Source organism: Aythya marila (assembly GCF_965140915.1).
Source record: "Aythya marila genome assembly, chromosome: 1".
Lineage (NCBI taxonomy): Eukaryota > Metazoa > Chordata > Aves > Anseriformes > Anatidae > Aythya > Aythya marila.
Window position 1 is genome coordinate 163306067 of NC_139042.1, and position 16589 is coordinate 163322655.

At 44.3% G+C, this 16589-nt stretch overlaps 1 protein-coding gene and 1 long non-coding RNA gene across 2 annotated transcripts; both read right to left on the reverse strand.

Annotated features, from left to right (window-relative positions):
* On the reverse strand, window positions 1-5824 carry HEBP1 (heme binding protein 1). The gene is made up of 4 exons (XM_082752026.1): window positions 5639-5824; window positions 5364-5502; window positions 3856-4036; window positions 1-2538 (listed from the first exon to the last, which is right to left on the reverse strand). Exons 1-4 carry the CDS (start codon window positions 5714-5716, stop codon window positions 2367-2369), a joined length of 570 nt encoding a protein of 189 aa, XP_082608152.1. The 5' UTR covers window positions 5717-5824; the 3' UTR covers window positions 1-2366.
* Window positions 5825-7080: 1256 nt separating this feature from the next.
* Window positions 7081-16589, reverse strand: LOC309891865. Its single transcript, XR_014319558.1, has 5 exons — window positions 16470-16589; window positions 13711-13882; window positions 11247-11385; window positions 10708-10837; window positions 7081-8767 (listed from the first exon to the last, which is right to left on the reverse strand). It is a non-coding gene; the product is annotated as an uncharacterized lncRNA (long non-coding RNA).

A 16589-nucleotide genomic window follows, 5' to 3' on the forward strand; every position in this document is an offset into this window, starting at 1 on the left:
TACCCAACGCAGAAATTTATTGGAAAAAGCGTTATGACTACATACAGATACTGTGACATGATTAGTAGCCCCAACTGGCAACCTAGAGTCTTCCAAATCAACAACTCCCACTGAGCTCACAAAGTCAATAATCAGCACAAAAATTGTAATTCACAGTATTATTATATTTATGTAAAACTCTAAAAATGCAGTCAGAACACAGGCATCTTTGCTTGTATAGAAAAGGCAATTCAGTCTGCATAAGCTTTTGATATCAGGAACACTGTTTGTTGAACTTTACCCTGTTTACTGCATGTAAAAGGCCAGGGACAGGACTGCAGAGGCAGAGCCTACAGACCTGGCTACTCTCATATTGGGTAAGACGTGCTTGCTCTCTGTTCAGAAGGTGTATGCATGTTACGAAAAAAAACAGCTTCCTTCCATACTGTGCTGTTGAGATGCGTAGCTCTGTTCATACCAGGTTTATTACTGGTCTTCCTAACATCTGAGATTTCACAGGAGAATTTAAAAAAAAAATCAGGATTTTGATCATTGCAGTACATTCATTGTCAGTACCCAGAAAGATTTGTATCCAGTCAGTCTATATCTGACTTCCAAAACCAACTCAGGAATGCATAACCTGAGCAGCAGTACACCCCTCCACTCCTTACCTGTGCAGGTAAAAATAATATGTGACATGAACAGGTCCCTTTTGGATTGGGGATGGCCTTAGAAGAGCCTCTGCTCCTTTAAGGAGCCTTCATAACCTGCCACATCCTTGACTTCCTTTTGATTTCTCTTACACTGTGCTGCAATCACTAAGAATGGTGAAGAGCTTTCCCTTTGATATTTATTTTTTTAAATTAACTGCTCATCTGCCTTTTACCCATCCTGACTAACAGTTCTGGCACACAAGGAACTGAAACTCTGTCGTGAGGTCCACAGCAAAGTTCCTATATGGCTCAGCAAAAGAGAAAAGAAAAAAACATCAGAACTTCAGGTTTTCTCCTGTTACTGCTAAGATTTGTTCTCAAAAAGAAGGCACATGTCGAAGAGCTCAACTGGTCAGAACCCCGGACTCCATCAGAACAATCTTTCAGCTCTAGGAGGAAAATGGCTTTTAGAAAGCATCTGAACTTTGAGGCACTTTAGCATCAGAGGAGTGCATCTCTTTTAGTGGAGTTAAGGAATTATACAAGTACCCACTGTATCACAGTGTGTGTGACTGTGTCCCCATTATAGGCATTTTACTTCCTGCCTGGCAGAGAGCTGACAGCTAAAATGCTGGTTTGATGCCTGCCAATTAAACACTGACAGTGTTCCTAAAACAAGACCCACCCTTACTATTGTACTTGAAGTTTCAGAAAGGCTACTTATTATTTGGTGTAAATCCCAGTTTTCAAGAACCTGACTGTCCTTTCTTTAAAGACAGCTGCTCAGAGAAGCCTTTCTGAAACTCACAACATTTAAGGAGAGGTTTTATAAAGATCTGCACCCACAGGAGTTCCACTAGACGCTCACCATTCTTCAGATGCACCCTTAGATTACAAATAATAGGTACCCACTTTTTTCACAGTTTCCATTTTTCTAATTCAATTAGATTACCATCTGCATTTCAAATTTGGTCCTTGTGTAGGGTAGCTTTAAAGAAACATTACACACAAGTAATAGGAAGGTGATGAAATCATCTTGGGGTCTCTGTGTCACATTGTCTAGCTGCTGGTTGAGATCAGGACAAAACAGAACCCAAAATGTCCCACCTTAGACAGAAGGGACAGCTGAAAACAGTATTTTCCCTCAAATAACTTTTCTTGGTCAGATGACAGAAATGTTGCTTTCCTGCACACACTAGAAAATGTAAAGGATGCCTATTTTCACTGCATTGTTTTGGTATCAATGCTCATGTCCCTTTACACCGCCTTTCAAATGGCACAGACAAAAGCAGAATCTTACAGCTGCAGCAAGCTCAAGAAGATAAAAAAGTCCCTGTATGCACTCTCGTCATGTTCCCCTGCCTGCCTCAGGTAAGACTAATAGTCTGCCAGCACTTGGACGTGACTCCTGTCAGGCACCAGTCTTGGTAATTAAGTACTTCAGCTGTCTCAGCATTGAGCTCTGGGAGCACGAGGGAGATAAAAGCAAGCTGCTGAGAGATCATGAGAGTCCATGTGGTTGAGGACTTAGTCTCAAAGGAAGGAGCACGATCATCAGGGGGGGTATGCAGTGTTCTTCTAAAATGGTTAGTCCTTAAAAGGGCAATGCACAGGTATGGAGGGAGGGGATTCTGTTTTTCTGCCTCTGTCAAATTGTTAATTTATTTTGAAGAGAAGAGGGACGTGGAATGGGGAGGCTATTAGTGCAAGGCAGTACCAACAGGATCCAGATGCTCACTCTTTCACAAACCAGACCTCATTGCGTCGTCCATAAGGCTTCATTGGGGGGTCGTAACCATTGCAGAAGTAGAAATCCTTGCGGTACGTAGCTTCACTTCCCAGCGCAGACTTCAGCTTGGCAGCATAGTTCACATAGTCCACCTCTTTGGCATAGCCACCAAACTGCCTGCAAAGAAGCCAAACATGGAGAAGTGCTGAGCAGCACTGGAATAGCACAGCACGAAAGAGAAGGAGAACAATGCACAGCTACAATATATTTAGCCTCTCGTTTTGATCCAGGTCCCGCCAGCATGCACTTGCGCAGGCACTGTTCTCTGAGAACCAGCACACTGCTTCTGCAACAGATCAATAGTCTCAAAGGTCACACAGCCAGGGTACTGACAGCCACTGACAGACCCCAAATGGACCCATGTATATCAGTCATCAGAATGGCCCTGCCCTTTGAATGAATGCCATATCAGAGGAACAGCTCCCCAGAGAGCAATGTTATCTCCAAGTCTGCTCAGCCCGCAGTCCTTCCACCAATGCTGTCAACAGCCATGTTCACTGGGGTGTGAACAACCGTCTGCTGGAAGCAAGATCACGAAGGGAAGCCAAGCTCAAGCTAGCCCAAAGAAAAAGGGAGGCGGGGAACAGAAACGTTAGCAATTACAGCCCACAATGCTATTTTAAAGGGGTGGGCTGGAATTGGTCTGTTTTATGTTTATCTCCCACAAACAGAAACGGTTTCCACATCAGCCTGCACCTAGCAGCCCTGCTTTAGGGCCAAGGTTTGAGACAAAACAGCCTGTTGCTGCAGAAGCAGCCCACACCCACTGCAAAGGCCAGGCAGCAGTCACAGGCATGGGAGGAACCAGCAGCCCAGGACAGTTCAGTCTGCCAAAATAGCTCAAGCAAAGAGGCAGGGGAACATCCAAGGGGTTAAAAATGGGGTAAAGAGTTTATCGCTGCTGTGATGCTGGCTTGAGTCCAGCTTAAGTCAGTCAATAGCCAAAGCCATTCAAAGGTGATTTGAAGCAATGCAATGGCCACTTGTCTCCATGATGGGTTCTGACATTTGGGCTTCAGCTGACTCCTATAATTTGATGTGAACCACACCAAGGGACATCCTTGATGACTAAGAACCATCTTGATCCCAGAAAATGGGGAAAACAATGGTTTTCAGAGATTAGGAATGACTCAGTCCCTTCATATTCACCCTCCCTGGCTCTTCACCTCCTCAGGTGAAACAAAGAGCCTTTCAGGGCTAACCCCTGCACTTGTTTTACCAGTTAAAAAAAATCAATATTCCAAATCTGTGCACCATGAATCATGACAAGAAATGACGTAAAGCACCTGCCTTCACAGTCTAGAAAGATTCCACCATCTCCTACCACACACACACCCTGTCCATCAAGTCACCTGATAAAAAACACCACTGTCCTTCAGAGCACCCCAGAGACTGGAGCACATGGGACTGGGAATCCCAGGATGTGTTCCTTACGTGGAATAAATGGTCAAGGCTTGTCTCTCTTCAATCTTAATGCTTTCATCGCTAGGACAAGGAGGACTGGCTTGAAACTGGTTTGGGATTCTCAGATAGACCTTCACTTTTTGCTGTAAGGATCCATCTTCAGCAGGAAAGGCAGTGATGGAGACTGGAGCAGTCATGCCCATTCCAACCCCTGAAAGAGACACACACAAATTACTACAGAAGCCTAGGTTCTCAGGAACTCAAAGCATTAACAGGGGATTCATAAACGCTAATTTTGCTTTAGGAAGGCTCCTCACCATGATCTCCTTGCGCAGCCAGTTGAGAGAGTGGGGTACTCTGAGGCATGCAGAACAGCCTTCAGGCTTTTGCTTGAGCCAAACCTCTCTTCATACTGACTCCACAGGGAGCCTGGGAAGTAAGGGCCCCAGGTGATTTCCTGGATGTTTTTTTCATGATTGGTTTTGTTTTTGTGGCTCTCAACTATATAGTGCATGCCACACTCTCTTCTGACAAATCACCTCTAATACAACAGGACCTACAGTTCTTGTGCAGTGGCACATTTATATATGAGTATTTAAATACACGAGTATTTAAATCATTATCATCTATACTTAGTATTGGCTGTAGCCAACACTGGGTGATAGAAGCTTTCTCCCAAACCCTTCCAAATGCTTCCACAGGTCCTACAAGTTCCAGTGCCCCAAAACTCAGAGCTTGTCTGGCTTTCAACAGGACTGTCCATACTGTCCCCAAGTCCAGGAACAGCACACCTCTTTTCTGCTCATTACTTCCCAGAGGTACATGGCATGCAAGAACATTTTTCTTCCCTGCCCTTTCAGCAGTAATGAACGTATAGCTTTCTGGTGGGGACATACCTCCACTGTGATCAGCAAGGAGTTCTTGATAGGCACAAAATGGACTGAAATCATGACATCTTTCTCACTTATTTGTACACTTTGATACCATACCCATCTCAGTGCCATGCTGCAGAAGGTAACTACAGCAACAGTGATCACCTTTCTGAAACTGTAGGGCTGTAAACGCCCTTTTCTTCTCTATCCACCTCCTATTCCCATGTAGACTATATAACTCCCTCTACCACATGTCTGAGAAGGGTATGAGATGCCTCAGATCTACTCTGTGGTCTTCTCAGCCTGTTATGGATGATTATTGATGCACATACTTTAGTAAGTTGAGAACTAGAGGCAATCACCTGGAAGCACCATTATAAAACACTGCGAAGTACCATTAAAAAGCACGCTCATTGTTCATTATCCTTTCATGAATAAAAATAACCAGGCTACACAATAAAAATTCAAGGTCATGAAAGTTATTTCCCTGCCTACAAGGGCAGGCTTTCCAGGCGTGATCACACAACCGAAGCGCCCCAGTTACCCTGGATTTCATCAGCTCCCGTGCACCCCGAGAGCCGTGACAGATCCACGTGTGCCTGTCCCTGCACTATCCCGGCTGCAAGGCAGCACATTCCTGCTTGAGCACGCCGCACGGCCTCTCACCCTTGTCGTTGCTTCCTCCGACGTACTTGAGGAGCTTCAGCACCCCTTCCTTCGAAGCCTCGTCGAAGGGCTTGCCCTCCACCTCCACGGCGGCGAACTGCCCGCCTTCGCACTCCCTCTCCTCGTAGCTGAGCTGCTCCTGAGGGAAGGCGAAGGGTCAGGAGCCGGGGAGGAGGAAAAGGAAGGCGAAGGGGCAGAAGGCGGGGGGCAGCCTCCCTCCGCGCTGCCTCCCTTCCCGTGGGACCCCCGCGCCACCCAGCCGGGCCGCCCCCTACCTTCTCCCCCCTCCTCAGCACGCGGTGGGGCCATGTCTCCACCGTGCTCAGCAGGGAGTTCTTGATCATGCCCAGCATGTCGCCCACACCGCCCGGCCCGGCCCGGCCCGCTCCCCTCGCAGTGCACCGCAGCGCAGCGCAGCACGGCCGGCAGGGAGCGGCCGCGGACCGCGGCGGGGCGGAGCGGGGCGGAGAGAGGAGGGGAAACGGCTGGGGGAAAGAGGTTAAACGGGGCCCAAGGGCTGCCAAAAATGTTGGGGGGTACATGGACAGGCTGGGGAGGAGGGCCCAGCTCTCCCGGAGCTCCAAAACTCTGCGTTTGTTGTAATTTTTGTTTTCAGTTTTGCTTTCTGACACCCGGCTCGATCTACGCGGGTGAAGCCCACCGCGGTGGCCCGTGGGGTGCTGAAGGACAGGAGCCGGGCGGAGGGGGGCTGGTGAGGAGCCCCAGGGCTTTTGCTAAGGAGCCCAAAAAAAAAAAGGGAATGTGACAGAAGAGATGTTAAGGCACTTCCCCCTTGATAGGGACCCTCCTGCGATGACAAAGCGGTCGGTGACAAGCCAAGCCCGGTGGCTGTGCTCAGACCGGCGCTGACAGGGTGACATGGATGCAGCTCTAGTCACCTATTAACTATTATAATTTGTTTTGTTTGCTGTTACACAAGAAGCTGTGGTTGTAACAGACACTGTGTGCTGCAGGTTATTGGTTCTCTTATGAAACGAGTGGTGACTATCTCCGTTGGGCTGAGTTTTGCCAAAAATACCTATTTGTGCCTATCAGTGGAGGAAAACACGGACTGGGTCAGACCGGAGGGGCCCATCGTGCCCAGTCTTCTGTCTGTAACAGAAGGTGCTGGTGGACATTTGGGTAAAAGGGCAAAGCCCATGGTGGCCAGGCCTGGCCTCCCACCTCCAGCCATCTGTGGCTGAGAGACTTCCCTGGGCCAGACATCTTATTGTCCCATTTCAAGTAGTCCTTGGTGGATTTTATACAACTTTATACAACTTCAGGTTGCCTGGTGAGATGCTCATGTCTGAAATGTGAGCAGGTAATGAAAGCTGACATCTATGTTGTATTTTTTCCTCCAGAAAGGCCAAGATGCCCACTAGTCCCTACAGCCCCAGGCGAGGTGTGCAGAGCAGCTCGTGCAGGGAGCAGCAGTGGTGCAGGCATACAGCTGGTGCTCCAGCACTGCCTTGTAGCTCTGAATGCAGGGCAGCAAGGAGGAGGTTGATGGGGCCTTTCTCTCCTGTTATTCACTGTCATTTAGGAAGATATATTCTAGAATCAAAATACATGTAGTCTACATCTCCTTAGAAATTATGATGAAAGCTTTGCCAAAGGTATGACTGTATTTCTTTTTAAAAAAAAAACAAAACAAAACAAAACACAGCCTTTTTATTTATTTTTTCCCTTTTCTAGTTAAACAGTGTTTCAGATTCCTAAGCAAAAAACAAGGAAATACTTACCAAATTAGGGTTTTGTTATTTTCTGAAAACCCGAATTCAGAATTTACACCCAGGAAATATTTACCAGATTGTTTCATATATTCCTCATACTCCCCCACTCAACTCCTAGATCCCAGCCACAATGCTCACTGAGTTAATTCTTGTGGTTCATTTTGAAAGATTTAATATGAAGTTAGGTTCTCCCCTTCCCTCTTAAAGTTAAATGTCACTGAACTTCTTTCCATATACTCAGGCCTTGAGAATCCTTAAATCCTTACTATGACTGAAGACTGCAAAAGAGCTCTTATGCCAGCCTTAGCCACAACCATTTAGGCATAATTCATTCTTTATTTTATTCTCATAAATTGCTTCATTCAGACCTTTAAAAATAGTTTATTTTCTCTGACTCTTTTATCTACGTTTCAAAAGATTTCAGGTATGCAGTTGGGTACAGTGCTGGGTAAGAATCTCTTTAGAGACCTGAAGCACAAGCACACTCTATCCTCCATTCAGTGCATAATGACTGGAGGTCTGTGTCTGCATGTGGAGAAGATAATCCATGAATTAGACACCAAATTACCAGTCGGACACCAACTGAATTACCTGTGATTTTGGAAACTAAACCGTCTCCTAAGCTATTTTGGAAAATTCTTCTAGACATCTATTTATGCTATTAGGTATCTAAATAGTTTTGGAAAAACATCCTGTTTTCCAAGGGTCTTGGCTGAAGTCACTGTGATGTCTTTCACAGTGTTGGAAGTTCTGGACATCTCTGTTGAATAACAAGGGTTTCAGTGCCCACTTCCAGATAGCTTAAAGAAAGCTCTCTGTAGAATGAAGATGTTGAAATTTGGTCCCTAGAGTCTGATACATCTTCACTCTTGAAACACTATGCACAGACCAAGTTTATCCAAGCCTACCCACTCTCTGAACACATGAACTGGGCATTCTTTGCACTGGCGAAGAATAGGTTAAGGCCATATTTTAAAACACAGCTTCCTCTCCCCCTCCCCACCCAGCTGGAAGTACAAAGCACTGAACTATGTTCCTGCATTCATATGGCATTCAGCACTTTTGAAGATTGAATTCCCCAGCTGTTTCTGACAGAGTGCTGTGAAAATAGGACAGAGAAATTCAACTGATCTTTATAGAAACAGCTTACTCTGGTAAGCAGAAAGAATGACTGCATAGCCTAAAGGTATTCACACTGAAGTAGACTGAGCTTCTCAACTCATTTTGCATGGGACACAAAACTGCCTTCATTGAAGAACAGGGTCAGATTTGACCTACCAACATAGGTTTGAAAGGGAGTGACAAAATGCATAAGTTCTGGTTTCCTCAGTAAAGCCTTCGTGTATGTGCTTTGCTTTATTCTGTCTAGCAGCATTGTAACAGGAAAGGCTTAAGCAGGTGAAAAAAAAATACAGAGATTTCCTTTTTTTTTCTCTGGTAGAAAATTAACTCCTCTGAAGTCTCCTGCGAGCATACAACCTTCTCCTGTGCATTGGGAGTCTCCGCAGCTGAGTATTTCCACGCCTTTGGCTCTGCAGAGCATTAAGTCGGATGGGGCGGACAGCTTTGTTGATGACATTGAGACGTTCATTGAGTTCTTCCAGCCTTTTCCTTATCGACTGGACTTCCCTCACAAGATTGTCTACAGCCGCAGACACGGGACGGAGACTACAGAAGAGTAACACAGAAGAATAACTCAGTTTGGGGGCTGTTCCTGAGTATGCTAAATAAATTAACAGGCTACCAGGCCTTGTGTTGCCTGGGGAAGGAGACAGGAGCTGAAAGAGCTGGAAGCAGTTGGCTAATAGATGCTTACAAAACACTCATGTAAGACACCCTTCTGAGCCCATCAGAAAACCATGAACTACAGGACCAGTGTGTGCAACACGCTCTTTTCATTTCTGCCGGAGCACAGCTGGCTCGGTGCAGGTTGACAGCTGATTTATGAGCTCCCATAAGCACTTCACAGCCCTGCTGCTTTCAGGAAGGAGATGAAAACCATCCTGCTTTGCTGGAACCAGTGGGGCTGAGCAGCCAAGAGCAGCAATGTGCAGGAAATCCTGTGGGGACTTCCTGATGAACGGCAGGGTGCTGCCTGTCACAGTGCAGATGGGATTGCAGAGCCCCCTCACTAGTTTCTGCAGTCTGTAACTCTCCCCAAGCTCAGGAGGGGACAGCTGAGTTTTTCAACAGGATTTAGCAAGGTGAGGGCTGCACTGATGCACTGGCATGCCTGGGAGTAGCCCTGGCCCTTCCTTTGGAAGGCTTTCTCTCAGTCTCCCTCTGGGTCTTACCAAGCTCTGACCATCATTCCAATCTCATGTGATATTAATAAGTATTCATCAGACTCACTGTTAACCAGGAACAGAAATGGAGGCTGGGCCACTGATTCCCACAGGCTACTGCCAATACTCAGCACTTAAAGTGGACCAGCCTGTGTCCTTACCAGCAAGCACTCACTTCAAAGCACTATGTGGGAAAAGTGACTGAACAGTCTCATTACCTCTCCCTGCACAACAGTTAATGAGTCAAAGAAAGATCTAAAAAGTCCTTAGATCTCTCTAAGTTAGATCTTTCCAAATACATGACTTAATGTCTGCCCTGAAAATCTTAGGCACTGGTAAATTTCTGCACTGGGGGTATGAAAGTTGTGATCAGTTCTGTGCTAATAACATCCCCCATGCAGGTGGGGAGAAATCTACTTGATGACAAAGACCAGCATATAATCTATGTACCGTATCCTCCTTAAACCCTAATTTGATAATGTGTGACTTTCTCATTAGTGTCATTTTATGCTCCTAGCCTTTCCTTTTCAACTGTCTCAATGCACAGCAGTTGTGGAGAGATTGTTTTGGGTGGTGTTTTTTTTTTTTGTTTGTTTGTTTTGTTTTGTTTTGTTTGTTTGGTTTGGTTTGGTGTTTTTTTGTGTGTGTTTTTTTTTTTTTTTTTGTGCATGTGTGTGTGTGGTTGGTTTTTTGTTTCTTTTTGTTGTTGTTGTTTTTCTAAAGAGAAATCTGAGCTGTGGAAGAGAACCATTTGCTTTAGGAACAACTCTGGTTTAACAGATAGTAGTTTCTTGTAGTTCCTGTGTTCCCTTCTTCTCTCTATTTTCCTCTGTCTTTTCCACTCTGTTTTTGGAAATGTCAGATTAAAGTGACATTTGAGTGTGTTCAATAGGAAATATTTCCTGTAATGCTAAGGGGGAAATGTGAGGAGATGGACTAGAGAATAGCTTCCACTGCTTAGGTGTTACAGAGACTGAAATCAAAATATCACAGGCCAGCTCAGCTTCTTCTCCCTACCCTGCGGCCAAATCCATGTGTGGATTTGTAACACAATTCATCACAGAAGTGAAGTGTTGAGGACAGCCTAAGTTTTCTTCAGGGTAATTCTTACAATACAATCATGGCAATTGGCAATCGTTCCCAATAAATAGTGAGCAGTATATTCAATTTACTAGGGTGCTCAGAGCTGCTAGCACAACAGATATCAAGAGTGGGATTCGTCTCCCTGCAGTTGACCAATCTGAAAGTTAAAGAAGATGAATCCTGCTCAAGGCAGGACACCCGGGGCAGGACTAAATCACACCTCCAGATAAAGGGAATTACCTGGAGATCTCCGGCAGTAAAGCGTTTGGGTTGTTCAGCAGGGTGTGTTTCATTTGCCAGAAGATGCTGTTTCCCCATTTCTCAAGTGTTTGAGTAATGCTGTTAACGCCTTCTATGTTGACCTTGTCAGCTAGGTTAGCAGGACATCCATGAAAGCGAGGAAAATAAATTTGACAGAACAAGAAAACATGAGCCAGTAGTCTTAGTTTAATTCCCCTCCTCTTCACCTCAGATGGGTTGCAATGAAAATATTCATTGCCAAATACCAAATATAAGGAGGATCTAAATTAAAAAGCAGATAACTCTCCCTCGCTATGTAATTCTCTGCCTCCTGCTGCCCAAGTTTTCTGCTGTCACTGAATGCCCCAGCTGATTATTTATAAAATCATTTTTCTCTCCAAAAATCTCAGCAGCTAGCCAGGAATCAAGAAAGACAACTCATGAGTGAGCAGCGTGTGTCCCACTCCAAGGGGAAATAGGCAAATCTTCAGCCCTGAGTTAGCTAATGCCTCCCAGGTTGACCCACCACCACTTCTTACCGCCATCTCTGTAGTCCCATTTCTGATACTGGTCCAGAAAGTCCTCCTGGGATTTACAGCACGGTAAGAAGATGAAGAAGAGGAAAAGAGGAATAGCCAGCATAATGGTGGTTCGTAGGGCCTTGGACTTCCCTTTGCTCTGTGGAGACAGAAAATCTTGCTAACTGCTTTATTTCTCTTTCCCTTCTTCCTCCGTCTGCCGTCTGTCACCCCAGCACCACCTTTCTCTCTGATGATGTATTTATTTAAAATGTTTTAAAAGTTGCTCAGCTGAGCTTTTACAGAAGCACAGGAGCTTTTCTTTTTCACAAGTACAAAGTGCCTTACCTTTTTTTCAAGCCATTGAGTGGTACCAGAGATGCTTCCTCAACTGACAGCAGCTAGGAAAGCCACTGGGACAGGCTGCCCAGAGAGGCTGTGGAGTCTCCTTCTTTGGAGATATTCAAACCCACCTGGGGGGTCATGTGTAACATGGTCTAGGTTACCCTGCTTGAGCAGGGGGGTTGGAAAAGATGATCTCTGGAGGTCCCTTCTAACTTCAGCCATCCTGTGATTATGTGATTGTGTGAAAGTAGCTTTGCTTCATGTGTAGCCATGCTGGGATAGCACCTTTTAGCTATGAATGTTTTGTGAGTGTCAGGAGAAGGCACTAAGAGGTACAAAAACAGCTGCATCCCCACTTTGCAGTTAGGGAAAACAAGGTAAAAAGTAGTGAAGCAATTCATCGAGGATTTAATAGAGGCAAGAATAGGAAATTGTTCTCTTTGACTTGATCCACAACCCAGCTACATAACTGAGATGTCACCCAGTGATGAGCCTCAAAGGAAAAAAAAAAAAAAAAAGAAAAAGCAACAAAGCAAACAAAATGAACATAATAAATAAATAAAAACACAAAGCCATGTGCTGTCTCCCCCATTAGCAGGGTGTGCTCCTCCTAAGCAAATCTGTAGAGTAGGCAAGGCAGGTAGATAAACTGATGTAACTGATGTGAGTGTTTACCTAAGATCCTCATTTTTTTTCAAGTTTACCATCATTTCCAAGCCAACAGAAGCCAACCCTAACTTACAGGTCCTCCTGGACAAGTACTCCTCTGAATGTAGGAGGATAGATTAGTCTCTCCAGAGTTTACTCATGCTAATTTTTTATTCTGTCTTAATTAAGTAGTCCTTCAGTGTTGAACCGGTTATTTTTATGTCATGGACAGCTGTTGTGGCAGAAACTGGCTGGAAATATCAATTATGCACATATTGCACACAACAAATGAAAAATATGCATTGCCAAGTTCATGAGTTCTAGTGATGATTTTTCAGTCATCCATAGACACAGTGATTGAGGGGCTCATGTGAGAAGTAGGCACATTGAGAAAACCCAAATTATTCCCCTGTTCATGTACATGCATCAGAAGTCTAAGACCTCACTGCAAAATACAAGGATGTTAAATTGCTTTTTTAGTATCATATAATCCTCATCTCCTAACCATCTGGGGAGAATTCAGCCACCTCGAAACCTACTAGGAGCTGTACCAGATAAAGCAGAACATAAATAAATCATTTTACTTTGTGCTGTTCTTACATTTAATTACTAGTGTATTTTAATTGAAATTGCATTTATTTTTCTGTATATTTAAAATAGCAGTATGAATGTAGCCATACTGATGGAAAATGTCATGCTACTTTAAAAATATTACTTTCCACCTGTCAGGATGTATTTTGTATTCTTCTAATTGCAGTGTTCATTTAAAGGAAAAAAATAAATTACCTTCTTCCTATCTCTCACATGCACACACCTCTTCTTCCCCCCCCTAACTCACCCAGAGCTGCCAGAATGCAGATCTCTAAGAAAGCTTGATGATATCACCAAGGCACATAATGAAATGGTCTCTACAGACACTCTTGAAACTATAACCATTGACACCAAAACTCCTCTGCCTCTCTGTCTTTCCAGATAAATATTCCTTGGATTATTTTTTTTTTGTTTGATGGCGATGCACTGCACATGCTTTTTCAATCTTCCTTGGTGGGAAAGGACTTCCCACACGCCAATGTCTCTAATTGAAAATGATTTTAAAATGCTGCCAACATCAAGGAGGCAGTGTGGCTTTCCAGCTCATTTTAAAACATCCTGAAGAGATTTTCCATTTCTTACCCTTTCCACGTACCACTTGTTTCAATACCCCAGGGCAGGGATATTTTGATCTTTATTTTTTTTATTAAAAGAAGGGTTGTGATAAGTTCCACCTGCATCTGGTACTGAAAATCCACCCTACTTGACCTCAAACCTTTTAAAGCATCACACATTCAAATGGATCACAAGACACACATGGTCTGTTTGCGAGGTCCCTCATGGACCAATTTCTTTGTATCTTTGCTCCCTGCATTCCTGAACGCCTGTTGTAATTTATTGTCATTATAAACATCAGGTTGTAATCATCTTTGAAAAGGGTTCCCATTTCTCAGATACTTACACAGAAATCAAGCATTCCTCCTTCTCTTAGGTAGAATTGTAGAAGGCAACTGGATCTTTACTAACAAGGTTTCTAGCAGAAAAAGTCTGTAGGGTCATCTGTAACAGGAACCAGATGCCCAGCCCATGGAAATTATGTCTTCAGATCTGTTGCAGTATTGCACTGGAAAACACTGTCAGGGTAGAAAGCAGATTCACAAACAGGGAAAACACACACATCTTTGGATGAAGCTCTTTTCTAAGTCCAGAGAATAACAATGATATAGTATCTTTGTTATTGCTACTACTAATTACAATAATATGGCATGCTCTCTGTCAGAAAATTGCATCATGTTCTGCCCTTGGAGCAGGGTAGGCGCAGTGATTCACTGCCTTCATCTGAAAGCAATGAAGACAGACGCACTCGTGTCATTATTACCCAATATTTTTTTCTTTTTCTGGCCTCTCAGTTCCTCACTGACATGATAAAAGAGCTCCGCGAGCTCAGTACCCTAAGCAAAGCACAGCCAGGATCAGCAGTTGTACTATCCAAGCCTGAATCTCTGCCCCAAAGCAAAGGCATGCTGCCAGAATTTGAACTCCCGTCCTTGTGTCCCTCTGCCGTTCACCCTTTCTGTTTCTGGCTGCTCCAGTACACTCCATTTCCAGTACTTATCCCTCCCTGCACAGAGCAGGGCAGGGAACACAACAGAGTACTGAGATTTCACTGGTACCTGCTCCAGATTTCAGCACCCATAGGGAAAGCAGGTGATGACTTGAGTTCCCCACTGCCCACAGCTTGTGTTGGCTGCTAGGGTATCAGGGAATTTTCTAGGTTACGCTCTCCTGGTGCCAGACACAGCTTCATTTCAGAGAGGAGTACATGCTGTCTTTGCTGCAGACGTGAGATGTTGCATTGTGATTCAGAGCTTGCCTGCCTATGTACAGCAAAGATTGAAACCTCTGCCTGCACTTCTAACTGCGCCGAGCACATACACTCTCCTGATGCCATGTGTGAGCATCCCAGAGTATCAGCTCAAGCCCATGCTTGCTTCAAGGTGAGGATTTTGTTGGTTAGAGGTAGCAGTCACTGTAGTGATACCTAAAATGAAGGATTTTTTTTGCTGCAATATTGGATTGGAAGTGAATTAGCTTTGTCGTTTGCATTTGAGACCCTTTCTACTCTCCTAATTTTCCCAAATTCCTTTCAAGCCACTTTAAAACTAAAGCTGACGAGTGATATTGGGTTTGAGGTTATTTGCAGAGGAATAAAATATACTTTTAAATGAATGAGGGAGTTTGATGTCAGGTAAATCATAAATGCATAAAATATAACTTGCACCCCAATGGTAATGGACATTTAAACAACAAAGTAAGCTTAAGGCTCTCAATTTTGTAAAGTATCTCAATATATAATAAAGATATTTTGCAGGCTGTTCGAATTTCTCTATTTTCATGTGAAACACTTCAAGGATATTTTAAGGTTATGTTACTTACACATACACAACTAAAATTTTATGTTTTATGTATAAAGTCAAGGAAGTTTTATGTTATAAATGAAAGAGTCTCACATAAAAATAAATAGAAAAAAATTAGTAGCTGCGCAATTTCTCAGTTAATGCCAGTTCTCCCAGAGCTCCCGGGCTGGGATCCTGAAAAGACTCTGAGCTGTGTAGAGGAGAAGGCTGCCAAGCCTGCGAGTCCAGAACAAAGAATGTGCAAGCCCTACTTGCGAAGCGGATGGCATTTGTTAGCTCTCTCAGCAGAAGAACAGGGTAATATAAACATTAGCATATGGTTGTAGGATTATGTAATGGTGCAAAGATCATGAAAAATGCCAAAAACGATTTAAAAATTGGAGCCTACAGTATTAACCCAGCCATGCTGGTACAGCTGGAATATCACCTGTTTCAAAAGTCCAAAAAGTTCAAAAGCTAGTAATCCCTTGTAATGTATTATTCCCCTGTTTATATGCATGTGGGTTAAATGCTGCACACACACATGCACACACACCTTTGGTTACACAGCAGTAACAATATCCTGACTTCTCCAAGCATGAGGACATACTTGGGTTGACACCAGAGTAGTAGTAGTACTTTTGCGTATAATTAAGAGTTAAATTGCTCATTTTCTACCTGCATGTTCTGCGAAAGCAAAGCGCACCCAACTTCCTCAAACAGCCTGTCCATCCTGCTAAGCACAGGGGTCTCAGAGACAGCCCCAGTGACTGGCAGTCAGGGTGATGCTTTGCCAGCAAGCAGGCATCCCGATGCTGAAAAACAAAGCCATCCAGGTGCATAGCACACATCCACTGAAAATCATAGCATTAGTAAACGTTTGGAGGAGGTAATGTATACCTTCTGCCTCTTCTCCAGGTGTACGTGCTTTTTCAGGTTATGTCTTATCTCCACCTCTCTCCCAGCTAGAGCTCAGTGCTCCCTCCTAAGAAGTTTCCTCTCTCTTCCTGGACAGGTATACACAGACCTGGCACTCTACATGTCTGTCTGTCTGTCTGTCTGTCTCTAAGGATCTACTCACTCTTCCTTTCTCCCTTGTTCCTTCACTTTGGACACTATTCTCCAGAAATGTAGGTAGCAAGCCACCAGCCTCCAAGTCTATGCCACTCTGTACATGTTCCCTCCTCTCCTGGCTCTTCTCACAGGTGCCTTTAGAGTTCCTCAACCCAACAGGCTCTGCCCTAGGTGCCTGGATGTGTCTCATCCAGAGGAAGAAGGCAAGCATTCCTGGGAAAGAAGTCAGAGAAGAGCATACAAGCTTTACCTGCACTCTTGAGGACAGTCCTTCTGTGTTGATGCTTCCAAATCTCTGCCTCCTTGCTCCTCTTCTCCTCACCACCCCCTCTGCATTTCAGCTTGCAATGAGTGACGTGTCCCTCGTCAT

Excerpts from the sequence above, each read along its gene's own strand:
- HEBP1 (XM_082752026.1), bottom strand. The coding sequence starts at position 5,716 with ATGCTGGGCATGATCAAGAACTCCCTGCTGAGCACGGTGGAGACATGG. Across the intron at positions 4,037-5,363 it reads CGGAGGAAGCAACGACAAGG|GGGTTGGAATGGGCATGACT; the intron begins GTGAGAGGCCGT and ends TGTCTCTTTCAG. Across the intron at positions 2,539-3,855 it reads GCCTTGACCATTTATTCCAC|GCAGTTTGGTGGCTATGCCA; the intron begins GTAAGGAACACA and ends GCTTCTTTGCAG.